The sequence below is a fragment of the Manacus candei genome, unplaced genomic scaffold, assembly GCF_025592945.1.
Source record: "Manacus candei isolate 608988 ecotype Guabito, Panama unplaced genomic scaffold, ASM2559294v1 h1tg000150l, whole genome shotgun sequence".
Lineage (NCBI taxonomy): Eukaryota > Metazoa > Chordata > Aves > Passeriformes > Pipridae > Manacus > Manacus candei.
Genome location: NW_026138198.1, coordinates 571,172 through 598,602, shown reverse-complemented (window position 1 = coordinate 598,602; position 27,431 = coordinate 571,172). Strand labels below are relative to the sequence as shown.

The 27,431-nt window shown below is 53.7% G+C and overlaps 1 protein-coding gene across 2 annotated transcripts; it reads left to right on the top strand.

The window, feature by feature from the left end:
* The first annotated feature begins 1,501 nt into the window (after positions 1–1,501).
* On the top strand, positions 1,502–25,508 carry GNG2 (G protein subunit gamma 2). 2 transcript variants are annotated; one of them, XM_051772211.1, is made up of 4 exons: positions 1,502–1,752; positions 20,361–20,427; positions 21,410–21,526; positions 22,471–25,508. In XM_051772211.1, exons 3-4 carry the CDS (start codon positions 21,440–21,442, stop codon positions 22,597–22,599), a joined length of 216 nt encoding a protein of 71 aa, XP_051628171.1. In that variant the 5' UTR covers positions 1,502–1,752; positions 20,361–20,427; positions 21,410–21,439; the 3' UTR covers positions 22,600–25,508. The 2 variants fall into 2 exon arrangements, with proteins under 2 accessions (XP_051628171.1, XP_051628172.1); XM_051772212.1 differs by lacking the exon at positions 1,502–1,752 and adding an exon at positions 14,350–14,411.
* Positions 25,509–27,431: the final 1,923 nt, after the last annotated feature.

The following is a 27,431-nucleotide window of genomic DNA, read 5'->3' as shown; positions in this document are numbered from 1 at the left end:
GTTTTGGGTGTCGAGGTGCTGTGCCAGGGCTGAGCTCCCGCGCCCTGCTTGGAGGGCAGCGGAGGAAATCAGTCATCGAAGGAAATCAGTCATCGAGTGTTGCTGTGGAAACGGGAGGGGAAACTTGGCTTGTGGCAGCCAGTGCCTCCCTGCCAGGAGCCCTGTGGAGCCTGGCCAGTGGAGGGGTGACACACAGCCCCCCTGTGCCCACTGCTGAGGCCCCGGGGGGCTCCCTCTGACACCCTCTGCGGGATGCTCCAACGGGAAGCTGCATCCCACAGTGCTGCTGCTGCTGGGGGCACTGGCACGGCTGTTTTGGGGGCCTGTGCTGCACCCCAGCTCTGCTCTGCCCCTTCCCAAGCCCTGTCTGGGGAATACATGAATGTTCTTTCATAAAATCATGGAATCATGGAGCAGTTTGGGTTGGAAGGGACCTTAAAGTCCATTTTGTTCCACCCCCTGCCATGGGCAGGGGCACCTCCCACCAGATCAGGTTGCTCCAAGCCCCATCCAACCTGGCCTTGGACACTTCCAGGGGTGGGGTATCCCCAAATTCTCTGGGCAACCTTTGCCAGGGCCTCACCACCCTCACAGGGAAGGATTTCCATGAGCACACAGCTGGGCCGGCAGCGGATTTTTCAAGGGGCAGATGAAAGAAAGGAAAAAGCCACTTTATAAAAACCCAACCAGCTCCCTTGTGCTTCCAAAATCTTCCAGCTGAAATCCCAAAATCTGGGCATGTGGGCTTTTACTGATTGAAAAGAAAACATAAAATACAGAGTGATCCCTGAGATGTGCCCTGGTTGGGAACTTTAGAGCTGGGAAGGGCTCAAGGGGACAGGGAGGGGCCTGGGGATGCCAGGGGGCTGTTGGTTGGGGTAGGGGAGGGAGTAATAGAGGGTTTTGGGGGGCTCAGGGGACATGAGGGATTTAGGAATGGGGTGTTTGGAGCCGTGTGCTGTGTGGGGTGAGAGACTTTGGGGGGCTGTGGGTGCAGGGATGGGTATGTGGGGTTTGGGATGTGTGATGGGTGCACGGGGTGTAGGGTGAAGGGCGTGTGATGGGTGCAGGATGTGTGATGGGGTGTAAGGAGATGTGGGTTCAGGGTGTGCGATGGGTGCAGGGGGGTTGTGGGGTGCAGGGAATGTGGGTGCAGGATGGGGATACGGTGGGTGGGTGGGAGGGCTGTGGGGTTGGTGCGTGACATGTGTGGGGTGCAGGGTCGGGGGGGTGAATGGGGAGCACAGAACAAGGGGCTATGGAAGGGACGGGGACAGGGACAAGGGGCTATGGAAGGGACGGGGACAGGGACAAGGGGCTATGGAAGGGACTGGGGCAGGGACAGGGATGAGCAGAGCCAGGGAGAGGGACCGACGCAGGGTGAGGGACACGGGAGGAGGCGGCGGGGTCTGGGGAAAGGCGATCTGCAAAACCCGGGGGACGGAGAGGAGAGGAGAGCAGGAGGAGGAGGAGGAGGAGTAGAGGAGGAGGAGGAAGTCGGGGCTGAGCCGCTTCCTGTAGGCAGCGGGATGAGCGCAGACAAAGCTGGGTGGGGACTCGCCGCTCGGGGCTGCTGCTGACCACCCTCCTCCTCCTCCGGCCGCATCCCTCCGGCCCTCCCTCCTCCATCCATCCCTCCCTCCATCCATCCCTCCATCCCTCACAAACGTCCGTCCATCCATCCCTCCATCCCTCCGTCCGTCCGTCCCGCCGCCGCCGCCCGCCCCGCGGGGCACCACCGCCCGTCTCCAGGTACCGCCGGGCGCACGGGGGGAGCCGGGGCTGGGGGCGCTGGGAGCACTGGGAGCACTGGGAGCACTGGGAAGGCTGGCACTGGCCGCACTGGCGCACGGTGGGGCTGGGCAGGGCGGTCCCCACCCCCGCCACTCGCTGTCACTGACCCCCGCGGGGACCGAACCGCTCCCAAATCAACAGAAGATCCCCCCAGATCCCGCAGGATGCCAATCCCCGCATCCCCCCAACCCCCCGGGGACCCCACAATCTCAGGGTCCCACCCCGCCGGGGGCTGGGAGCCGGGAAGGTGCCTTGTACGGGGAGTTCAGTCTCCCAACAAAGGTTGGATTTAGAGGGTTTGATCCTCCTTAATCAACTGATTTGCCATCACAGGGAAGGCTTTTTCTGTGGATGAATGAGATGTAGTGTTCTTTCTTTCCCTGTTTTTTTTTTTAATCATGGGAAGGAACGGGGAGACTTTCCCAACCCCAAATCCCTGCAGCAGCCTCAGCTGGGATGGATCTGCCCCAGCCTGGCTTGGAGGGGTTGGGGGGCGATGTCCATGCAGGTGCAGGGGCATCCATCCTGCCATCCCTACAGCAGGATGCCCACCATTTCTATAAAAATCCTAATTTTTCCCAGCAGTGGTTTGAGGGGCGAGCGCTTTCGGTGAAGGAACCCCGGGAAAATCACCGGGAGGATGTGCTCAGGGAAACCTGGTCCAGGGCTTGCTTTCCCCGGTGGGAGGGGAATCCAGCAAAAAAATGGCAAGAGGGGAGATTTGGGTTAGGTATCAGGAGAAGATTCTGCCCTGTGAGGGTGGGGAGGCCCTGGCACAGGTTGCCCAGAGAAGCTGTGGCTGCCCCTGGATCCCTGGAAGTGTTCAAAGCCAGTTTGGATGAGGTTTGGAGCAACCTGGGATAGTGGAAGGTGTCCCTGCCCATGGCAGGGTGGGGTGGAATGAGATGATCTTTAAGGTCCCTTCCTGCCCAAACCGTTCTGTGATTCCATGATTCTTGCCTCCTTGGTGGAGAATGATTTATATTTAAGGCAAACCTGGATGCACAGCGATACCCCTCCCATTAATCAATTGCTAATGAGTTACTAATGAACTTAAAGCACGGTACCCAAAGGGCAGTGGCTCGGAGCAGGAGTGATCTGCCACTGCTGTCCCTGCTGCCGCAGGTTCTCTGTGTTCTTTCTTTCCCTGTTTCCCTCTGGCCTCACCAGCAATCCCGTGCTCCCTGGCCACGAGTGGGAAAAGGGGCAGGGACCGTGTGGATGTGGATGGCAGCAGCACATCCCCTGGCAGCAGGCTGGAGCCAGGCACTGAGGATTTTTCCTTATAACTGGATTTCCCTGAATGCAACTGGAGCATGCGATTTTAATCCTCTTTCCTACCATATGGCCGCTGGCTGGATTGAAATATGACTCAATTAATTATTGCCAGGAAAGCCCCGGGGCGAAGCCTTTCTCCAGGAGGAGGTTTGGAGGTGCTCCCGGGGTTATAATGGGGCTTTTCTCACCCCGTGCCGTGGGATAGAGGGGCACGTGGCTCAGCCCCATCCTGCCCCAGCTTCCTTGGCACTGGTTTTGGGGCTTTTTTTGGCATTTTCAGCCTTGCAGGAGGAAGCAGAGATGCTGCTTGATGCTGTTCACACGATGTGCTGCCGGCTGTGACATGACTTTGGCAGTCTCAGCATCACCTGGATAACACCTCGAGTCAGCTTTGTCCCCAAAACGGGGTAGTCCCATCTTGGGAGGACCTGTGGGTCCCCCCCCCCCATTAACATGGTGCCTCGTTGTCTCTCCCAAATTCCCTGGGAGCTGCCAGCTTTGTTCCTAGTGGATAATATACCAGCATTAAGGATCTCATGGTGTTTTCTCCAGGCTCCTTGCAGTCATGAGCTGGTGGTGGCCTCTGGGGCACATTTTGGATCTGGGGGAGATGATAACCAGGGCATAAGGATTATCAAGGCCAGGAGCAGGCAATCCTGATGGGATTCCCATGGATAGATGGCTGCGAGCTGGTGACAGAGCTCTATTATTATTATTATTATTATTATTATTATTATTATTATTATTATTAATCACCGAACCATCCTGCTCCTTTGCCACCCAGTGCCAACGTGGCAGCAGGAGGAAAATGCAATAAAAAGGTGACTTTGCCAGGGTGGGCAGTGCCATCCCACGTGGCAGCCCCGCAGATGCTCCCAGTGGGATTCCAGAGCTTTGGCCTGGGAACGGCGGTGGCCAAGGCACCACTTCTCCTCCTGAAACCCAGTGAGTCACCAAAGGAGGACAGCCAGGCACCGGCACAGGCTGTTACCATAGTAATTAGGGCTGGAGAGACGGGGCTGGAGCCCCACAGACCCGCCTGTGTCCCCAAAAAGTGCTGCCCAGGGGTGTCCGTGCCGCTCCATCCCACGGATCAGTGCCGGGATGCTCCAGGCTGGCGCGCCCGTGACACGTGTGGTGCCACCGGGGACCACGGGGCTGCACCTCCTGCTCCCTCCTGCTGGATTGACCCACTTTGGGTTGGGAATAAGGGGTTCACTGCAGGAAAAGCACCATTTTTGGCACGAGTTGCATCCGTTCTCAGAGGGGCTTCTCCAAGCGTTTCACTCCTGCACCCGGAGTGGGATGCAGGAGTGGGATATGTCCGTGTGCTTTCACAGCCAACTCAGAAACAGGAGGAATGAGCAAAGGGGTTAGGATGGGTTTTCAGTTTTTCCTGCTTTTCAGGCTCTTTTCTCTCTGTTTCTCCCTCTCTGGTTTCTCGCTCAGCCCCTTTTTGGGGTCGCAGCAGCTGCTGGGAGGAGGGATGGGGGGAAAGGCAGCAGGATATGGTACCCCATGATGCAGGACAGGATGTGGGATGCATCCTGGTCCGCTTACCAGGAAATTTTTACACTTGCCCTTGCTCAGTTTTATTCCCTGCTCACTCCCAGCCCCTCCTCATGTGCATTTTTCCTCCTCCGTGCCACATGCACGGTGCAAATTCCCCCAAAACCCGACCGTCTAAAGCACAGGAGCAGTGTTGCACCCCCAAAATCCTGGGGAGAACAGCAAGGGGAGGCTCCTGGTTCTGCTGCTCTTGGGGAGGCGCGTGATGGCTGCGGGGAACACGGGCTGTCATTCCCAGCTCTCCGCACATGCTTGGCACGAGACGTTTGGCGCTCGCCCCGTGGAAAAGCAGGTCTGAGCTGGGGAGAAGGACGGGCTCCAGCTGCCAGGAGGACACGGATTTGGCTCCATGGGGAAGCCAGGCTTGCTCCAAAACCCATCTGAAGCGTCTGGGATGGTGTCTGTCGAGCGTGGACTTTGGGTCAGGCCAGTGATTAATTAATGGTGTCTTTGATTAAGATGTGTGAGCAAATCGCCGGCGCTTGGCGGGCTGGGAGGCAGCGGGAGCTGGATGTTGGATCAGAGGACCACAGGATCACAGGATGGCTTGGGTTGGAAGGGACCTGAAGGACCATCTGGGATGAGTGAGGATGCAGCTGTGCTGAGGCTGAAGTCTAAAATCACTCCTCTCCTGCGTTTCATGTCGGAATGATGGACTTCAAACACCAAACCAAATTTTTCACAGGCTCAGTGGGAAAAAAAACCCTCTGAAATGGCATCATACCAAGCCTTAAAAAATCAGCAACTTGCAGTTGAGACATCCTCAATAATTCCTGGGAAGCAGCTGTGCCAGGACCTGCTTATCCTACCAAACACCATTAGTTTTCACCTTATCTCGTCCTTCCCTTGCTTTTCACACAGCAGTTTTCTTCCCCTGTAGTCCATTGTCATCATAACTCGGGTTAATTAGTTTATCCCAGGGAAGGTCCAGGTGTTGCTGGACTGTGGCCAGAGGGTCCTGGCACCACAGGGAGGTTTCTGGTGGTGAGAGATGCTTTCCTCCAGCATCCAGAGGCCCACTGAGCTGCGGGTTGGTTATTTCAGGGCTGTGGCTGTGCCCCCCAAAGGGCTGTTCCAGGCACAGCCGGGCACCCTGGAGCTGTGGATAAGCTCCTTTGGCTGAGTTGGTGTCTCAGTTTAACAGGTTTATCATCCTGCCCTCACTTGCTCTCCCGAGAGCTTTGGGAAGGAAAGTTGACTCTGTTCATCCTGTAATGATTCCTACAAGTGGCTCTCCTGGCTGGAAAGGTCCTGGCTGGGCAGCTGGGTTAGTGAGAGGGAATGACTTAGGTGGGAAGGAGCAGCCTTGCCCGAGCCTTGGGATCCTGAGCATCAGTGCTCCTTCCTGGACCTCATGAAATCTGTCCAAAGGGAAAAAAAGTCTCTGGCAGACCATGGGATATTCCCACTGCAAAGTCCTCTGCGTTGCTGGTTTTACCCCACACCAGGCTGCTCGGCATCCTTCCTCCTTCTGCCTGCAGCATCCTCCGACCAGGGCGGATAAATCGCAGATCCAAAGCCTGGCTGCTGCCTTCTGGAGCTGCCTGTGCCCATCCCTGCAGGCAGAGCTGCCTGTGCCCATCCCTGTGGGCAGATCTGCCTGTGTCCATTCCCAGGGAAAGAGCTGCCTGTGCCCATCCCTGCAGGCAGAGCTGCCTGTGCCCATCCCTGTGGGCAGATTTGCCTGTGTCCATTCCCAGGGAAAGAGCTGCCTGTGTCCATCCCCACAGGCAGAGCTGCCTGTGCCCATCCCCAGGGAAAGAGCTGCCTGTGCCCATCCCCACAGGCAGAGCTGCCTGTGTCCATCCCTGCAGGCAGAGATGCCTGTGTCCATCCCCACAGGCAGAGCTGCCTGTGCCCATCCCCAGGGAAAGAGCTGCTTGTGTCCATCCCCATGGGCAGAGCTGCCTGTGCCCATCCCTGCAGGCAGAGATGCCTATTGAGATCCCTGCAGGCAGAGCTACCTGTGCCCATCCCCATAGAAAGAGCTGCCTATTCAGATCCCTGCAGGCAGAGCTGCCTGTGCCCATCCCCATGGGAGGAGCTGCCAGCTGCAGTGGGGACCGTGGGGACGTCGGTGCCGTGGGGACATCGGTGCCCTGTGCCACCACCACTGCCTCTGCACAGGGACACAGACCTAATGATGGCAGATGCCCAGAGTGAGTCGGTGCTGAGAACCCTCCTCCTCCTCCTGCTCCACCTGCCTGTGCTGGAGCCCTGGTTTTTCCATGGCTGGCACCTCGAGGAAAACTGGCACTGCTGGGGTGGGTCCGTGCTCGAATTACAGTTGGGTTGTTCCAGTGCTGTCACGTCTCTCTCGTGTTATTCCTGCTGTGTCAGGAAACCTGTGCTCCTCCACAACAGCTCCCGTGGCTGGATCCATGCACAGCAAATGCCAGCGTTGCTCCAGCCTCAGGCTTAGAATCATGGAATTGTTTAGCTTGGAAAAGCCCTCTAAAATCATCGAGTCCAAATGTGCCCCCAGCACTGCCAAGCCCACCATTAACCCACATCCCAAAGTGCCACACCCACAGGGCTTTTAAATCCCTCCAGGAATGGTGCCTCCACCTGTTCCAGTGCCAGTCCTCTTTTAATAATTTCTGTTCTTGGTCTATTTGCCCGTGAGCAGCGTTGAGTCCCTGCAGCCAGGGAAAAGCAGCCGTCGTGGTGGGACCCACGTGGCTCCCCCAGGACAGGCAGAGTGTCCCTGTGCATCCAACAGCGCCCGCAGGGATGTGGAGTAGGACAGGAGTGGTGTTTTCTCTCTTGCCTGCTCCCATCTGAGCTGTGTCCCAGAGGAGAGACCGGGAGCTGAGGGTGGATGAAGTGCAGGAGCATTGAATCTGTTGCAGCATCCACCTGGGATGGCACAGGGAGCGCTGCCAGGTGTCCAAGAGTCACAGCCTGAGGCGTGATCCCCTTAAGGGGGATGCTGAAGGAACGCTGAAGGAATGCTGAAAGGATCCTCCAGGCTTTGGTTGTCTTAAAATCTTCCGTGTAGCCTTGAATTCCTTCGGATTGAGCACAGCGTGAGTAACCACGTGTTTGGAGAAGTTGTGCTTTTGGGGTCATTTTGGGTAAGAAAGCACCAGCTGTCAGCAGATGTGAGATGCTCGGTGTTGATCTGATTCCTTTCTGGATCCGGTGTCTTTGGCTCTCCTTTGGAGCAGGTGCAAGGAAGGGAGGGAAGCGGGATGAAGAAGCTGTAGGGAGTCAGGAGTGCCAGAATTGTGTCTCCACAAATCTCCCAGGACAGTGTCCCTGCCTGGAACATTTGTCATCATTAGGGCTTCGTTATGTTTGCAGCTGTGATGGCCACTTTGGGGTAGAGCTGGATTGAGGAGCACCCATGGGATGAGCTTTGGGCTCTGGGGTTGTCCCTCTCCTTCCTGACAGCATTGGGTGGGTTTGGATTTTGCTGAGGGCTGAACCCAAACCAAAGGGTTTGTTCCTCTTCACATAGGACTTGGGAGGAACAGGCAGGTGTTGGTCTGAGTCTCCTCCTGAGGGCAGAAGAGATTCCCAGTGCCCAGAGCGAGTCCTGAGGAGGCCATGGAGATGCTCCAAGGGCTGGAGCCCCTCTGCTCTGGAGACAGGCTGGGAGAGCTGAGGGGGTTCACCTGCAGAAGAGAAGGCTCCAGGGAGACCTTAGAGCCCCTTCCAGGGCCTAAAGGGGCTCCAGGAGAGCTGGAGAGGGACCTGGAAGAAGGGATGGAGTGACAGGAAGAAGGGAAATGGCTTCCCACTGCCAGAGGGCAGGGTTAGATGGGATATTGGGAAGCTGTGCCTTCTCAGGGACTTCCCACCCCCTCGCTGGGTCTGCAGCAGTTTGAGGTCCTTAACTGGGGGGTCATCAGCCATCCACATCTGATCCTCTTCCAATCAGTCCTCAGGACTGTGCTTCTGGAGCAGCTCTGATCCTGCTGGAAAGTGCCCAAGCAAAGGTTTCTCGCCTTGGGAAAGTGCTGAACATTGACCAGGTCTGATGGATTCCATGGATTTGTGTAGGACCCTGGGAAGAGGCAACAACCTGGTGGCTCTGCCGTGGGGCCAGGGCTCCAGTGTGACCCTGGGGCAGCTTTGGGTTTTCCAAAGGCTCAGTTTTTGGAGTCCTGCCGACCCGATTGCGCCGCATCCCTTGGATTTTTAAAGTCGTGGAGCCGTGGTGGTGTTTGTGCGGCGCTGGCAGGGCCGGGACCATCAAAATACGTTGCATTATTTATCAGCTGATTTAATATAATTGCTGCTCAGCCTCACATCCTCGCTTGGGGGGGGCTTGGATCCGCCTCCGGTGCTTCCCTCGCTCCCCATCTAATGCCTGCAGGGGGGACTCTCCCCTCCTGCCTCCGCTCCCCGTGAATAAAAACAGGGAACAAAGGGAATAAAAAGATTATTTTAATGCAGCAACCCAGGCTTATGGAGAGGTATAAGCAGCAAATAAGGGAGGCACTGATTATTATTTTTTTAAACCTAAATCTAAGCCCTGAGTAAGTGTTTCTGTTAAATGATGGAAAAGTTAGGCTGGCTGTGAATCCATGCTGCTGCTCCATCCTACCTGGCATTGCAAGCCCCCAAAGAGCAGCTGCCTCCATGGATTTTGTAGCTCATACTGGGAAAAATACAGAAACCCACTGAAACTGAGGTTTTCCAGCACCAGGTAGGCAGGGAAAGGCTCTTGGGAAAGCAGTTTGTGGAGCGCTGGAGTCAAATCCCAGTAGTTCCAGCTCTTTTGGCAGGAGGATTAAATCTGTGGGAGTGGACACGGAGGGGGATAAATAAAGCACGTGGGGCCAGGGTGGATTGATCCCCGGCACATGAGGTTCAATGCACGGGAAGGGAGGGAATTCAGCGCGTCTTGCGCTGCTTAATCCGGGCTTTGACGAGTTTCTTTGGCTTTAAAATTTTTTAACCTTTTTTTTTTTTTTAATTTTTTTTTTGGTTTTTTTGCAATGGAAGTGTAAAACCACCGCCCGGGCTGGCGGCTTCTCCTCCCGCCCGCGTAACATCGGTGTGTGCCGAGCGGGTGTCATTCCAGATCCAGCCGGAACGGTGGGAAAAGCAGGAACGGTGGGAAAAGCAGGGCCGTTGACTCAGCAGGAAGCGGGGCAGGGATGCTCTGCCCGCGTTTTGAGGGGAAAACTGTCTGGTTCAGGGATTTTGGGCTCCGTGGGGAAAAGCAAGATGTTGTGTGTGGAGGTTTGTAAGCAGTGAGAGGGAGCGAGGATGGAGACGGGCTGGGGAATAACGTGGGGAAGGCTCCGAGGGCGCGGCTCGGGAGGGAAAAGCGGATTTTGCTGTTTTGCAGGAGCACTGTTGTCGGGAATGATGTAGGTGGGTCAGGGCTGGAGCAAAGGGAAGCTGCTGAGCACGGGGCCCCGGTGCTGATGCCTCTCGATGCCGCTCCACGTCCCTGTCCCAATTCTGCCACGCTGGCCGTGCCCTCCTCTCCTCATTCCATGGGGAAGGACCCAGGTGTACTCGCTGCCTCCGTAACCAGGGCCTACTTTAGACAGAAATGCATTAGGTTACAGGGAAAAAAAGAGGCAGCAGCAGGGCACAGGAGTGAAATTTAATTGGGATAATATGGGTCAGCAGCAGCAACAACCTACTTCTGCCCAGCCAGCCCAGCTAACCCGGTTTGCAGCACTGCCAGGGCTCCGCATCCCTGCCCGCATTCCTGCCTGTGTCCCTGCCCTGATCCGTGTCTGCATCCCTTCCTGCATCCCTGCCTGCATCCCTGCCTGCATCCCCACCTGCATCCCTGTCTGGATCCCTGCTCACATCCCTTCCTGCATCCCCACCTGTATCCCTGTCTGAATCCCTGCCTGCATCCCTGTCCGTATCCCTGCTCACATCCCCTCCTGCAGCCCTGCTCACATCCCTTCCTGCATCCCTGCCCACATCCCTGCCTGGATTCCTGCCCACATCCCTGCCTGTACCTCTGTCAGTATCGCTGTTCACGTCCCTGCCCACATCCCTGCCCACATCCCTGCCTGCATCCCTGCCCTCATCCCTGCCCAGATCTCTGCCCACATCCCTGCCTGCATCAGTGCCTGCATCCCTGCCCGTATCCCTGCCCACACCCCTGTCTGCATCCCTGCCTGCATTCCTGCCCAGATCCCTGTGCACATCCCTGCCCGTGTCCCTGACTGCAACCCTACCCACATCCCTGACTGCATTCCTGCCCAGATCCCTGTCCTCATCCCTGTCCTCATCCCTGCCTGTATCCCTTCCTCATGCCCACCTGTATCCCTGCTTGCATCCTTGTCTGTACTCTTTCCTTTACCAGGTCATGAAATGTCAGAGCCAGCCCAAGCCACGATAAATCACTTTGCAAGAATGATTTATGATTTATGATTTTGATTTTTTCCCCCTCTTTTTCTCTTCTCTCTTTTATTTTCTGGTTTGTTTTTTTTTTGTTTGTTTGTTTGCTTAATCATTTTTCTCTCTTTTTTTCCCTCTCTTTTTTCCCCTCTTTTTTACCTCTTATTTTTTTTTTTTCACCTGTTTTTTTCCCCTCAGAAACCTGCTAAACCCACCCCCATTCCATGCCAGTCCTCCACCTGCACTTTGGGATGTGGCCACGAGCAGATGCTTCACTCATTTCACGGGTGTCTCAGAGATGCCGTCGCGCAACAGCTTTGTGGTGAAACCCTTGCGGGATAACGGGGTTTTACCCCATAATCCACACCTAAACCACAACAAATCCCAAAAAATCAGCACAAAACTCCCATCTCCATGTGGTGCAGCCACTGTCTGAGTACTGGCCCTAAAGGCACCAGCTCTGGATGCCGGGAAAAACCTGGAAAAGAAATAGAATCCCTGAACGGTTTGGGTTGCAGGAGACCTTGAAATCATTCAACAGCAGGGACACCTCTCACTAGACCAGGTTGCTCCAAGCCCTGTCCAGCCTGGCCTTGAACACTTCCAGGGATGGGGATAAAGAGGGAAAATCAATAGATCAGGTTGCTCCAAGATCCATCCAGCCTGGCCTTGAACACTTCCAGGGATGGGGATAAAGAGGGAAAATTGATCGACTGAATTGCTCAAAGCCTGTCCAACCTGGGCTTGGGCACTTCCAGGGGACAAAGAAGGAAAATCAATCAATGAATCAATCAATAAATAAGGAAAAAAACCCAAAAAACTCCCAGCCTTGCTGCTTCCAGGACAGGGATGGGAAGAGAAATACCAGGCAGTGGCAGCACTGGGAATTCATTCTACGATCCCCAATGGGCTGTGACCTGTTTGCTGTATTTGAAGCTTGAAATAGAGCCTTATGAGTAATGTGGTTCAGGTGCTTATCACCAATTAATTAATTCTTTTGTATGGTGGTTACCTAATTAAAGCAGTCTCAGGTAATTCCTGGGGGGGGAGCCGAAGCTAATGGGGTTGTTTCTTCGCTGATGTAACTTGTTGGGTGATTCCCAGAGGCTGGAAAGGGTTATTGGGCTCTGTGTGAGTGTTACTTAAAATAAAATTCTAATAAAGGTTTGATCGGGGTGAAATCATCGGAGGATGATTTCTCATTGCAAGGATTTCTGCAGCCCAAGGCTTCTCCTGTTGCAGGAGCTCTTTGGGAGAAAAAGTGAGGCTTTCACCGAAAAAAAAAGAGCCATTTTGGGGTTTATTTTAGCTGAAAATTGCTTGGCAGGAGGATGAGCACGTAATCCACCACCAACTAATGCAAAATCCACGTGCTCCTTCCCATTTTCTACAGTCATGGGGAGGATGCCCCCTAAAAAAATAGAATCTTTAAGCCAAATCAGGGCAACTCAATGTCTTGCCCCAATTCCTCCAGGGTGGCTGCTGATGGGCAGGGATTGGTAAGTCACGGGATCATTTAGGTTGGAGAAGATCTCTAAGATCATCAGATCCAACCATTCCCCAGCACTGCTGTGGACATGAATTTGGGGTGACTTTGCCTGAGGCTCAGGGTGGGTTTGGCTCTTCAGGAGCTGAGATGACACAGCCAAGTACCCAAATCTTCTTGGAAATGTGATGGTGGGTGAAATGTCTCCACCTTTCAGTGCTCCCTTCATCTTCCCTTCGCTTTCAATCCTCATTTCCCATCTTCCCCTGAAGATCTTTATCTTGACCCTGGTAAATTCTTAAGGGCAGGATGTTCAAAGCTGAAACTCAAGACTGGATCCGTTAATTAGTGTGAAATAATAGCTCTTGGCTGCTTCCCTTAATTAAGGGTCAGGAGTTCAGAGCTGGATGGATAAGGAGGAAATTCTTGGCTGTGAGGGTGGTGAGGCCCTGGCACAGGTTGCCCAGAGAAGCTGTGGCTGCCCCATCCCTGGAAGTGTCCCAAGGCCAGGTTGGACGGGGCTTGGAGCAACCTGGGGTAGTGGAAGGTGTCCCTGCCCATGGCAGTGGTTGGAATGAGATGGACTTTAAGGTCCCTTCCAACCCAAAGTTTGTGATTCTGTGATCTGTGTGCTGGAGACACTTTACCCATGGGTTTTGGGGAATTCCTGAAGCTGTGTGTTCTCCTCTCCTCTGCTCCCGTGTGCTGAAGGAGCCTTCAGTCTCCCGTTGGCCTCTGGGTGCTGCCTGACATATTATTAAATTTAAAAATAACAACCCAAAACCAAAACCAGCCCAACCCTTAAACCATTTTTCTTTTCAGTGAAGTGCAGCAGTGGTGGAGCTGAGCCCTGGGGAAACCACAGGATTGGAGCCAGTGCCTAAAGCCCCTGGAAGGCTGTGCTGGGGGTGGTGTGACAGGATGTGCCCTTATCTGTCCCCTCTGGTGTCACCAGAACGTGACAGCCCAGGCCTCTTTCCTTCTGTGTCACAGCATAAGGAGAGAGCAGCCTTCTCTGGCTTAGGGCATCTTTATTCCTCAGTATTTGGGCATCCCTGAATTCCCCAGTATTTGGGCAGCCTTATTCCCTGGTATTTGGGCATCTTTAGTCCTCAGTATCTGGGCATCCTTATTTCCCTGTATATGGGCAGCCTTATTCCTCAGAATCTGGCCATCCTTATTCTATGGTATTTGGGGATCCTTATTCCCCAATATTCATGTATCTTTATTCCCTGATATTTGGACATCCTTACTGCTCAGTATTTGGGCATCCTTATTCCTCAGTATCTGGGCATCCTTATTATCCAGTATTTGGAAATCCTTATTTTATATTACTTGGGCATCCTATTCCTCAGGATTTGGGCATCCTTGTTCCCCAGTATCTGGCCAAGCTCAGGACACCCATCCTCCCAGATCTGTGCACACCACTGGGGTTGTCCCTTTTGCACAAACACTCTCCCAGGGTTTTCCCCCAGAAATGGTTTTCCCTGGAGTCCCTGGGGCAGGCTGGGAGGGTTGCTTGGCTTTTGATGCATTCCCTGGTGGCATTCCCATTGTTCTAGACCCTTGTGCCAACCCTGGAGGAGGTCGGTGCCCCCTCCCCGTGGTACCCAGGTGGAGAGAGCCAATATCTTGGATGAATGGTGGCTGGAGGGACCAGAGCAGATATGCCAGGCTGTGCCAACTGGCAGCTGATCCTTCATCTGAATAACCTTTAGAAAAACCTTTAAAAAAGCCTAAAAAACAAAAAAAGGAAGTGGAGGGTGGTTCCTGTTTGCTTCGGTTTGAGCCGTTACGGAGCCTGTGAGAAAACAAAACGCTGAGATTCTCACTTCCACGTGATGCCCACAGAGCAGTGACTTCTCCAGGCAAAAGGGCCAGCCCTGCCAGACCAGGAATGTGAGGCTGGAGCCTCCTGACTCCATCTGGGCTGCAGGCGTGGTTGGCTCCGGCACACGAGGTGGGTGGAGGGGACATCCCGAGCCAGGCTCTCTGCAAAGCCAGCTCCAGCCCTGAGCTCTCCATTTAATGCCCCAGCAAAACTAGGGAAGAGAAGAATCTTTCCTGCAGCTCCCTCTTGCTCTGTGTGCTTTGCATTGCCTTGGTAATTCCCATCCCTGGAAGTGTTCAAGCCCAGGTTGGACAGGGCTTGGAGCAACCTGGTCTAGTGAAAGGTGTCCCTGCTCATGGCAGGGGGGGGTGGAATGAGATGGGCTTTGAGGTCCCTTCCAACCCAAACCAGTCTGGTATTGAATGATTTGGGCCAAAATGGGCGCCCATCCCACCTCATCCCTGTTTGGCAGGAAGGATCAGATGTTGGTGTGATAACGGAGCTGTTCCCATGGAAACAGTCCCATTTTCCACTCAGTTGTCTTTTAATTTATTTATTTATTTGCCAGCACGTCTCTGACCTGCAAGCTGCTCTGTAGTGATTTATACACCGTATTGAACATCAGGGATAAAAAATGGCTGTTGGAAAAGGGAATCCAACCCCCGGGGATGGGGGCTGGGAGCTGTGGCTGTAACCACCACTCAGGATTAAGGTTCTTTGCCCCAGCAAAGCAGCGTGATGGGAGCCCACGGGCACAAACCGAGCTCATAACATTTTCTTCCCTTAAGGAAATAACGAAACACATGGAATTTGGGCGTGTTAAGGCTCCTTTCCCACCTAGGTCGGTAACTGCTGCGGGGATCCACGCGACTACCCCATCTCCCACCCCCTGCAAACGTGGCTCTGCTATTTTCTTTTCAGCCTGTGCTATTTTTATGCTTTTCTGGATATATTTAGCAATTATTTTTTTTCAGCTGAGCCGCCTATTTTTAGCCTGTGGCTTTTAGGAAAAGCAACAAGATGCCTGGCAGAGCCAGGCGGCCCCTCAGGAGGGATTCCCACGCTCCAGCCGGCCGGTGACCGGCAGTGCCGGCTCCGGGGAGGAGATGGCACCTCCATATGCTCGGTTATTCCTCCTGGATGCTGTGTCATGGCTGGTTTTGGGGAGAAAAAGGCGTTTTTTGGGGAGGAAAAGGCAGGTTTGGGGAGAGCCTGCTTGCCTCAAGGGGGGGATGCAGTGAGCTGGGATGGGCTCAGCTGCTGGGAAGCACAGGAAGCAGGAGAAATCCGAGCATGAATGAGAGCTCGGATAAATCCCTCTGTTACGATACCCAGCTTGGCACCTTTTCTGGACCAAAAAAAAAAAAACATTTGCAGAACAAAAAAACCCTCCTCTGGACCAAAAAAGTCCTGGGTGCTGCCCTGCCTGGTAGGAACAAGCCTGATCCCTTCTCTCCCCAAATCCTGGCTGCCCCAATGGGATTCACTCACTTTACTATTAACTGGGTGAAAAACACTGGTGCATCAGGGATGGAAAATATGACTTTTTATTGAAATCAAGGAGCAGGGAAGCTGCTGCTTTCACCCCGAAAAGGGGCCGTTCTGGGTGGTGGGTGATGCTGCTTTTGGTCTCTGTGGTGAGGGAACAGCGAGGTTTCACTCTGGCAGCACTTTCTGTTTCATTCCTGCTTTTCCTTTCGGTTCAGCTGGGAGGTGTGGTGGGAGAGAGCTGAGAAAACACTCACTGGGAGATGAAAAAGGTCTGGAGAATTGAATCATAGAGTTGTTTAGGTTAGAAAAGGACCGACGAGTCCAACCGTTCCCCCAGCGCTGCCAAGGCCACCACTGACCCACGTCCCCAAGTGCCACATCCACACGGCTTTTAAATCCCTCCAGGGATGGTGAATCCACCACTGCCCTGGGCAGCCTATTCCAGTGCCTGTTCCTGCCTATTCCAATTCCAACTGAGAGACAGGAGAGGGTGTTTTCCACAGGCTTAAAACTGCAGAGGATCACAGATGAGTGGGTAAACACTTCAGACCCCGGGAGACACAGGAGGTGTCTTGTGACATCCATGAAATCTCACTTGATGCCCTTTTGCACCTTCAGGAATGTAAGGAAACACTTTCCAAGGATGCTGGTGTCCTATTTAGGGTAATTGCACTAATTAATCACCCTTAAAATCATAGAATCATGGAATGGTTTGAGCTGGAAGGGACCTTAAAGCTCATCTCATTCCAACCCCCTGTCATGTGCAGGGATACCTTCCACCGTCCCAGGTTGCTCCAAGCCTATTCCAACCTGGCCTTCAGCACTTCCAGAGGGGGGGAAGTGCCATTTTTTAAAACATTTGTGAGAATTCTGATCTCCACCCACATGCAAGTTGGATAAGCCCCAAGGGAACAGGGGGGTAAACTGCTAGGGGGGAGGTTGGGCTCAGATTTCCTGGGTTTGGAGCTGGAGCTGGCGACGGAGCTGGTACAAGGCACTCGGATTCCAGGATCCTCTCTTCCCAAGCCCTTGCTCCGCAGCCTTTCAGCACAGCTCTGCGCAGAGCAGGAGGCAGCTTGTGCTGACAAGGAGCTGGCAAACGAAGCCTAATTACTGTTTCAAGCAGTGTTGGCAGGTCCAGGATGCCAGAGCCCCCCAGGAGCCCAGTTTGGGAGGGAGGAGTGGGATGGCAGCTCAGCAGGAGGGCTCGGCGTCAAGAAATGCTCCTTTCGCAGCGGCTCTCTTGGGTTTTACGTGGCAATTTCTGTGGAAATGCATCCAGAAATCGAGGTAGATGGGATTAATTTACTGGGATTGAGGAGAACTAGTTCTTCCTTGGTCCAAAGCAATGTTGGCTTTAAGCTCAGAGCACATTAAATCCCAATCTCATCCCATCGAGCAGCAACTCGCCGCTCCACATCCACATTTGTTGCTCCACATCACAGGTGAAAGCTGAAGATTTTGAAAAAGCTGGGTGGAGCAGACCAAGGGCTGACACAGCTGTAAATGCTGCATCAGTGCCCTGGGAACAGGGGTTTCCCTTGCTGTTTTCCCAACTAAATCCCAGTTTTTGGTGCCTGTTTTGCCCGGGTGCTGCAGGTAAAAGAAGATGATGTTATTCAAATATGTCAGTGGCTCTTCATTCAACAGACAACAAAAAATTAGAATTTTTTTGCAGCTTAGGTGCCAACTAGTAAAAATTAGCAACAAAACTTCCAAGTCCAGGCATTTGTTGCAAGGGCTTTTTGTGGAATCATGGAATCACAGAATGGTTTGGGTTGGAGGGGACCTTAAAGACCATCTAATTACACTCCCCTGCCACAGGCATGGACACCTTCCACTATTCCAGGTTGCTCCAAGCCCTGACCAGCCTGGCCTTGGACACTTCCAGGGATCCAGGGGCAGCCACAGCTTCTCTGGGCAACCTGTGCCAGGGCTTCCCCACCCTCACAGGGAAGAGATTTAATCCAAACCAAGCTGCTGGAGCATCCTCCTCTCCTTCAAACCGCCAGTGCCTTCTTACCACTGATTGCAGCCAACCCAACTACACCTTGGAAAGTAGGTAAATCCTCAAGCTGGAGGAAAAATGCCTACCATAGAGCTAAAAATCACCCTGCTTCCCAGTATTTCCTGATATCCCCATTGTCACTGGCTGATCTCACACCCTCTGCTGCTGTGCTAAACCTTGCCTGCAATGAAAAGAGTTTTATGGTGCTCACAAGGGAATACAGACAGAGTGCTTTTTCCCTAGCTTAATGGCACATGTGCCTGGATAATGGGATTCGTGCCTTGGAGCCAACAGGTTAATGAGTCCTTACTCATTATTTTCATGCTAATGATGTTTAACGTGTCCAGTACATGGATATTGTCTCTTCTGGGCTCTGCCACAGTAATAACAACTCGGGATCTTGGCAGGTTGTTTTGATACTTGTCTGTTGTGCAGAGGGGTCATGGGTTATTTAGAGCATGTGGAAGGGGTTGAATTTGTTTAAAGGGATGCAAAAGAGCTGGAGAGGGATTTTGGACAAGGGCATGGAGTGACAGGACAAGGGGGAATGGTTTCCCACTGCCAGAGGGCAGGGTTAGATGGGATATTGGGAAGGAATTGTTGGCTGTGAGGGTGATGAGGCCCTGGCACAGGTTGCCCAGAAAAGCTGTGGCTGCCCCTGGATCCCTGGGAGTGTCCAAGGCCAGGTTGGATGGGACTTGGAGCAAGTTGGTCTAGTGAAAGGTGTCCCTGCCCATGGCAGGGGCATGGAATGAGATGGTCTTTAGTCTCCCTTCCCACCCAAACCATCCTGTGATTCTCTGATAAATCCAACCCAAACAAAAAGACAGGGGGGTTTGAGTTTACTCCTGGTGGCTCCACACCCTCCCGGGGATACAGTGGGGTGTCCTCAGTTTGGGATTAAAAAACCTGCTTTTGTGGCTGCCCTGTTTGAGCAGCTTTGCTGCCACTTGAGAACTGCTGGGCTGTTGTGGGGTTGTTTTTTGGTGCAGGATACTCACGAGCTCACTCTGAGGTGTCACCTGCCATGTTTTTGTTATTCATGCGGAAGGAAACACACAGAGTGGAAACGCTCTGAAATCATCACTGCCCCCAAAATGGTTTTAGTTTCTAGTTGAAGCATCTGCAGAGGGGCAGAACGTGGCTGGGGTTTGTGGTGGCCCCTGGGAGGGTCCTACAAGGTGTCTGAGCTGCCCCTGAGTTCCCATTGTCACCTCAGCAGCCCTGGGACATCCCAGCTCACACAGATGTCCCTTCCCCTGTCCCAGCAGGGTCTTGGTCTTCCCTAGCTTTGTTTTTGGAGCTATTTTCCACACTTAAGTGCCCTCAGGTCTGGAAGTAGTAAGAGAAGGGAGGGTTTCCTTGCAGGAGGGTGGCAGCAAGGTTGGATATATATAATTTTTTTAAGATCAGGGCTGTAGCAGCCGTACAGATGCTCCCAGCAGTCCTCCCTGCTCCCATGCCTCTTCCATGACCTTAAACATGGAGTGGCTGAAATTGCTGAAGTGACTCCCTGTCATTGGAGCAGCAACAGGTTTTGTTGTTAGAATTGTTTAGGTTGAAAAATCCTTCTAAGATCACAGAGTCCAACAATTCCCCCAGCACTGCCAAGCCCACCACTAACCCCTGTCCCCAGGTGCCACATCCACACGTCTTTTGAACACTTCCAGGGATGATAATTCCACCAGATTAACATTTGCTGCATTAGAAGAGCCCCTGTGGCATCCAAACCACACGACAGCATCTTGGTTGGTGGTGTCCTCGCCCCACCAGCCCAGTGCCAGGTGCTGTGGCAGAACCACAGCACATCACCATCCACTCCATGGCTTTGCAGAGGGAGAACTGGAAGGAAAAGCAGAGTTGTACCCTTGTACCCTGCTGCTCAAACTCCTCTCCAGCCAAAAAAAAAAAAATAAACACAAAAAAACAAAAAAAAAAAAAAACAAAACAAAACAAAAACAAAAAACCAAAACAAAACAAAAAAAAACAAAACAAAAAAACAACAACAACAACAACAACAAAAAAAAAACCAACACAAAAAAAAGGGCGGGAGAGATGAGATGAACCAGCGCGGAAACAGCGCACAGGCTCGAGCTAAACCCCCAGCGAAGGCGCAGAGATTTGCCCGGGCAGAGCAAATCCAGCCGGGAGCTCGGGCTGTCGGGAGCTGGGGGATTTTGGCAGCATTCCCCGGGGGGATGCTCCTTCCGTCCTGCCACGTGCTCTGTGCACCAGACGGTTAAATCCATCCCCTCTCCCCGAGCATCCTCCGTCCTGCGAGCTGGGGAGCAGCCACGAGCCCTGGCTGCCAGCAGCCCTCGGATGCTCGCCCACTGGCTTGAAACCTCTTCCTGTGCCGAAAACCTCGCCGAATGCAAACAAATGATGCCGCTGGGGGCCGTGCTCGCACGGCACGGGGCGGGGGGGGCACACGGAAGGAAAGCCACGGCCTCTGTGCCAGGCACGGAGCTCGGCGTCTGCGGGACCACCGGGGCTCCTGGCGCCGTAAATATGGAGCTGAGTGGCATCACTGCCACCTAACCCGGCTCCTTTTGATTCCATATTCCCTTTGCTTGAAGGTGGTGAGCGGCCAAGAGGAGCAGATCTTCCCCTAGAGGCACAGATCAGCGGAGAGACCGGCTTCTGGTAAAAAATAACCTCCTTCGGGTCCCCACCGGGCGCAGGGGGCTGGGGAGGGGTCTCATCCTCAAACCCCGGCACGACTCACTCTTTGAGCACAGGCACCAGTGCCAGGTTGATTTTTTCTCTAAGTCCCAGGATAAGCCTTGTCCAAACACCCTTATAATGGGCTTGAGCTGGACATGCCCTCAGCTTTTCCTTAAAACATCACGATTCCCTTCCTTTAGGGCTGTGCCATCCTTGTCCCCCCCACTCGGGGGTCTCGCTGAGCCCTGCTGTTGCGGGACATCCCAAAAAACCCCAACATTTTGGAGCTGGCAGTGAGCCCCAGGCAGGCAGGAGCACAGCTGTGCCTCTGCTGGAAAATACTTGCTGCCTGTAAAAGCGTGGGCTGCCGGGGGAGTGGGATGCTGGAACTCTGGCCGGAGCTCACTGCTGTTAGAAGGTGACGGAAAAACATCCGTGATGGAGCCGGCAGGGACTTAATGAGCGTCCCCCCGCCTGCCTGGGGTGGAAATCTCGAGAAACAGGAAACTCCAGCATCCTGTTTAGCATCTCAGTGTTCAAATTGGCAGCAGGAACAAAGCGAGGGAGGCCAAGGGACACCGGACTCACGCTGGGCACCGGCACGGGCTGGATGATGCGCAGGGAATGAGCCTGGAGAGGCACTTTGGGCTGCCGGGGGGGAGCCTGTTCTCTTACTTCCTTGTTGCTGTCACAGCCTTTCATGGAACAGCAAATGCCAAAGGACAGCTCGGCTGGGCTCCAGATGGTCCCAGTGGCCCCAAAGCTTGGCTCTGGGGACCGTGGGGAGGGCACAGAAGAGGGCCACTGGCAGCGGGTCACTGCAGCTCCCTGCCCTGGGTCTGCACCCCCTTCCTCACACCCTCATTCTGATGGCTCTTAACGCTCCCCATATGCAACCCCAGCACATAGTTTGGGGAATTTCAGGGCCCAAAGGCTGATCCACGTGTGTTCATGCCCACAGCCCCCCCGGGGAGCGTGCCTGGCCCTGCCCATGGCTAGCAACAACACTGCCAGCATAGCGCAAGCACGGAAGCTGGTGGAGCAGCTGAAGATGGAAGCCAACATCGACAGGATAAAGGTAGGGAGGCTCAGGAGCTGGCTGGGGAATGCTCTGAGGCAGTGGCTGCTGCTGAGCAGCTGCCCAAAGCACATGGTGGGAGCTGGGATGTGGTGCTGGGTGGTGTTTTTGGCAGATGCTCTTCCAAGTGATCCCGATGGCCGTGGCTGAGGGCAGTGAGGCAGGGAGGTGCTTGCCCATGGAATTATAGAATCACAGACTGGTTTGCATTGGAAGGGACCTTAAAGACCATCTCGTTCCAACCCCCTGCCATGGGCAGGGACACCTTCCACTAGACCAGGTTGCTCCAAGCCCCATCGAGCACTCCTAGGGATGGAAGGCAGCTGGAAGCATCACCTGGAGCCCTGCTGGGTGGGTGGGAAGGACTGACTGTTCCCAAGGCATCTCACCTCCTTGGGAAGAGGTTAAATCTAGGGAGAGAAGTGCTGCAGTGGCGGCTGCTGGCTGCAGGCACGTCTGGATGCAAGCAACACCTCACCTTTTGGGGTGTGGCTGAGCTCCAGTGGCTTGGGAGCTGCTGCCATGTCCAGAATAACTAATGAGGTTGGTGGCTGAGTGCAGCAAATGTTGCTGTAGCAGCCATGGATGTCCCTGCTGAGGGTTTTGGGGGAGAGCCAGCAGGGATGCAGGGATGCTAGAGTCGGACCTTGCTGTGGTCAGGTTTGGTGAAGGATGGGAATGGGTGAAGGATGTGAATGGATAAAGGACGTGAAGGATGCTTTTGGGATCGTGTGCTGACAGATGAGCTTAGAGCCCAGAGGTGAAGAACCAGCCCTGAGCACAGAGGTGAAGAACCAGCCCCACCAAGGATGTGCTGTGAGGTCATGGGTCAGGTTCTTGTCGAGGGTCTGATGTTTCCTGCCCAACCCTGCTGGCAGGATCTTTTTCCAGGTGGGATTTTCCCAGCACAGCCTGTCCCTAACTCAGGGCTCCTTCCATTGCAGGTGTCCAAAGCAGCAGCAGACCTGATGGCGTACTGCGAAGCCCACGCCAAGGAGGACCCTCTATTGACCCCCGTCCCGGCCTCAGAAAACCCCTTTAGAGAGAAGAAGTTCTTCTGTGTGATCCTGTAAACCCTTGAGGAGCCTGACGGGCACTCAGGCCACCCTGAACACTGATGTAGAGTTTTTAGGAATGGGGACGACCTGCTAGTCCGCAGAATTTAAACAAAAATAAGTAAAATACACAGCCTGGAAGCTACAGAGATGTGCATGTTTTAAAGAACCTGGCCACCTTTTGGGGTAATAAGATGATCTGCATTGTGAGGCAAAAGATCTGAAGTCTGTAGAGTTGCCTAGAAAGAGAGAAAAAAAAAAAATGTAAAGAATAAATATGTGTCACTTTTCTGCTCACAAAAATCGTTTGATTGTTCCATATTCAAAGCACCAGAGCTGTGCTGAGCAAAGTAACTGCTAAGGATGTGTGTAACCTTCTTGGAATGATATTGTTGGTTTCTTTCCAGACTAATATTTTTTATTTAAGTTGTCAGATATATAGCAACAGGTTAGGTGACTTATGATGTTGCTCAATGTTTGGTCTTGTGCTTTTTAATTTCTGGTGGTAGCACAGCAGGGGGGTTGAGTGGCCCCACGGTGGGTCTGGGGGGGACACCGGCAGCTCCTGCCTGTCCCCCACGTGCTGGCAGCTCCGTGTTCCTGGCAAACCCCACTTTTTTACCATTTTGTATATGGTTAGCTTTGGTTCTGCAAGTAAAAGTGATTCATGTGTCGTGGTTGGTGCTTCATACTCCCGTGACGACGTTCGGTGGTAGTGCATGAGAGTTTGTGTCCGTTCATCCGCTCCAGGCTTTTCTTTTCTGTTGTTTGGCTGGTGGAAGGAGCTGTAGGGAGGAGACTGAGGCGATTCTGAAAGCAGAGAGAACTCCTGTGATGCCTTAGACGTGCCTGAAATACCTCCTGCGATAGGGCAGGTGCCAGAACCCGGGTGAAGGGGCTCGGGGTGGCCCCTGCCCCGGGCGTTGTGGGGTAGCTAAAAATCCGAAAGTCAAAGTCAACCACTCCTTTCCGGGTCTTTCCTTTCTCCTACACCTCTGTGCCTCTGCCCTGCTCGCTTGGTCCTGTTCTTTGGCTTCCCGGTAGTACCTCCTTCCCTTGGGGCTGGTCTGGAATGCTGCTTTGTGGTGGGATGTTGCTCCGTGGTGGGATGCTGCTCCACCGTGGGATGCTGCTGCGTGGTGGGATGCTGCTCTGTGGTGGGATGCTGATCCACCCTGGGGTGTTGCTTCATGGTGGAATGATGCTTCATGGTGGAATGCTGCCCCGTGGTGGGATGCTGCCCCACCATGGGATGCTGATCCACCGTGGAATGCTGCCCCACCATAGGATGCTGCTCCATGGTGAGATGCTGCTTCGTGGTGGGATGGCACCCCACCATGGAATGCTGCCCCACCATGGGATTCTGCCCCACTGTGGGATGCTGCCCCACCGTGGGATGCTGTCCCATTGTGGGATACTGCTTTTTGGTGGGATGCTTCTGCCCCTTTCCCACACCCACCAAATCCCATTCCTGCTCCACCACGTTGGTGAGGGGCAGGGGAGCAGCTTGGGGAGCTGTGGGCCCACCCCTTCATGGAGGTGCCTGATACCCTGTTTACACACAGCCTGAGCTCCCTGGCAGGCTGGGGAATTATTCCCAGCTCTGGTTCATCTGCTCTCAGGGGACACACGCCACCTTTTTGGGCTCTGCCTCGGGTTCACACTTCCAAGGATGTGGCTTGTCTCTCCTTTCCGCTGCTAAACCCCTCCTGGCTTCCCCTGCTCTTCTACACTCCTGGGAAACTTTGGGAATCATAACTTTGGGAATAACTAGGTGGGTGTCTCATGGGGCCTTGGGGGATCTGTGGTGACCTTACTAAACTAGTTCTGAACCAGGTATCAGCTTAATCCCTGTGGATTCCAGAGGGCATTAGTCTTTAGGTACCTTTTGGTGACTCTTTCTAGCCCGTAACAAGTGCTTTTTGGTTTTTCTACCTTTTCATACTCTTTTTCTAGTCTTCTACGGAGAAGACCAGTTGTTCTTACACTGGACTCAAAACCTTTGGCATCTGGGAATGTTTATACGCCACGAGTAGCGTAGATGGTCCCAGCCCTCCCACGGTGGCTTTTGGCCCCCCCTAACCCTCCAATTTTGATCTTTTTACTACAGCTTGTGTAGCTTTAGGATGAAGGATGGATGAAGCCGTTTGCTCTGCAGCTGGTTTCACTCTTGGTGTTACCAAGACATGTAAATACCCCATCCTGGGTTTTTGTCTTTTCTTTTTAACGCTGATTTACCGTCACAGAGAGTGAAGCGCAGCCGGCCTGACCCCGGGGCTCCCACCCCTGACCCTTCTCAAACACTGTCATAAAGTGGTTTGTAATAATTTTTTTAACGACTTGCGTATTTTACAACTTGAATTCTTAATAACTGAACGGTGAAATAAACCTGCATGAAGAATATGGGGAGCGGGGGGGGGGGGGGGGGGAGGGAATTTTGAATTAACCCAAACTACTCATTGAAGGTGTTTTATGTTGCTGGGCTTTATTTTATGTTGGTAGAGGTGTTGACATTGGTGTGCTGCCAGGTATTTCACCCCAGTATTTATATTTACACAGATATGCCTTTGTTAGCCAAGTAGAGATCGCCTGCCAAGATCATTTTCCCTCCTCAATGAAAATACCAGCCATCCCTCCATCCCGATGCTGTATTTCCAGCGTGGTATCAAATGACATTCAACCCCCAGGCTTTTAAAGAAAAATATATCTGGAGTACTGGAAAAGGACTTTATTTTTTTTGCCTGCCAAGGTTGCTGGTGGCGGGGGAAATCCATTCCTTGGGTGCCAACCTGCCACTGCCAGGTTTTTGGGGAAGGGGTGGTTGGGAGAGGAAGCCAGAGCGGGGAGGTCGGCGTCGTGATGTAGCGCATCCCCCATCCCACGTGGTCTGTGTACTCGTTGGAAATAAACTTTTGGATTTGTTTCAAGCCTTTGGAGATGATTTCTCTGTGCGTGTCGACCTCTGGGGAGGTGGGTTCCCATCCTGGCTGCGGCTGGATCCTGTTTCCATTGGGTTTGGAGGCGGGCAGGAGTTTTGGTGCCTGTCTGCGAGGGAAAATGAAGCCTCTTGGGGTTTCAGCCCCTTCCCAGACACAGCTTTCTGTTCCCAGAGGATGATCCAGCTCAGGGAAGAACAGGCTCCTTCAGGGTGGGACATTGCTCCTTCCTCAGAAACTGAGAGGTACTTAAAATTTCTAACTTTGTTGTCCATCCCTTCTCCCCTCTCTTTCCTTTTTCTCTCATCCCTGGCAGTCAGTACAGGCTCTCCACAGTAATTTGGACAAGGGCGTGGAGTGACAGGACAAGGGGGAATGGCTTCACACCAACAGTGGGCAGGGCGAGATGGGATACTGGGGAGAAATTCTTCCCCGTGGGAGTGATGAGGCCCTGGCACAGGTTGCCCAGAGAAGCTGTGGCTGCCCCATCCCTGGAAGTGTTCCAGGCCACGTTGGACGGGGATTGGAACAACCTGGTCCAGTGGAAGGTGTCCCTGCCCATGGCAGGGGGGCGGAACTGGAAGATCTTTAAGGTCCCTTCCAACCCAAACCGTTCCAGGATTCTGTGATCCCATAATTCTTACTTGTTCCACTGCCAAAACACCTCCTGATCATAGAATCAAAGATACTCTGCTCCTACCAAATTCACCACACCCTGCACTTCCACTCCTGTTTCACAGGACACTCATGAGCAGATGATTTCCCAGCAAAGCAGCCGGACACAGTTTGAGGCTGCTTGGCCTCAGCCCACCCCTGGGGCCGGGAACAAGGTGGCAGGATGGGTTTTGCAATGAAACCCACCAGCACTGAGCCCAGCACGGATTCCAGTTTTCCATCCACATTCCGAACACGTCAGCAAGCAGCAAGATGTTGCCCAACCCTGAGATGCTGGAAGTGTCCCCCCCTCTCTCCTGCGCTGTCAGGGCTCAACTCTCAGCCTCTCATCCTTCTCTGTGTCCATCAGAACAGCTTGAAAGGGAAATGGTGTCACTGTGAAGGAACAAGCCAACTGTCTCCTGCTCGCTGTGCCAAGCCAGGCAGCTCAGCTGCTTCACACCTCGCTGGCTCCCCTCCATCTCCAATGCTCGCCCCGTTCCATCCTCACTCCGGAGCAGCAGCATCTGCTGAGCTGGAGGAGGTGTGGAGCATCCAGGGAGAGCGTGGGCGGGATGCTGCTCCCTGCACTCCTCACTGCTGCCCATCCCCACACCGGCATCAGGCCCTGGGCGGGTCCCTAATGAGAACAAACCCATTTGCACTAATTGCATTCATTAGCTCTGCAGCGTGGAGTGGGGAGAGGAGAAGCACTGCAGCTGCTGGGCATGGATTTGCCCTGGGTGTTGCTGCAGGAAGGGTTGGACCCACCAGGGAAGGGGATGATCCCCAAATCCAGGGTGAAACGGGATGAGGTAGGAAGGGGAAGGGCTGTTCTGAGGGTGATGAAGGCAAGAGAGGCAGAGGAAGGGTGGAGAGCGGAGGTTTCACTGCATCCATCCCTGGTCCTCCTTGCTGGGGTGGACAGTGTGTGACACTGGTGTGGCTGAGGGCACCCTGGGGACAGTCCCAAGCTCCTTTTATCCATGCTGGAGTCTTTGTGCCTTTACTGTCACTTCCATGTCACCCCTTACACACATATTGGTGACACACTGGAGCCCCCGTGGGCTCCAGGTGTGAGGTCAGAGAGGGACCTTCCATCAGGAACAGCAGTGACAGGACAAGGAGTAATGGGTTCAAACTGAAAGAGAGGAAATTTAGGTGGGATTTATGGAATTCTTCCCTGTGAGGATGGGGAGGCCCTGGCACAGGTTGCCCAGAGAAGCTGTGGCTGCCCCTGGATCCCTGGAAGTGTTCAAG

Bases quoted from the DNA above. Each gene is read 5' to 3' on its own strand.
- GNG2 (XM_051772211.1), top strand. From the start codon at position 21,440: ATGGCTAGCAACAACACTGCCAGCATAGCGCAAGCACGGAAGCTGGTG. The intron at 21,527-22,470 runs GTAGGGAGGCTC...CTTCCATTGCAG, and splicing joins CCAACATCGACAGGATAAAG to GTGTCCAAAGCAGCAGCAGA.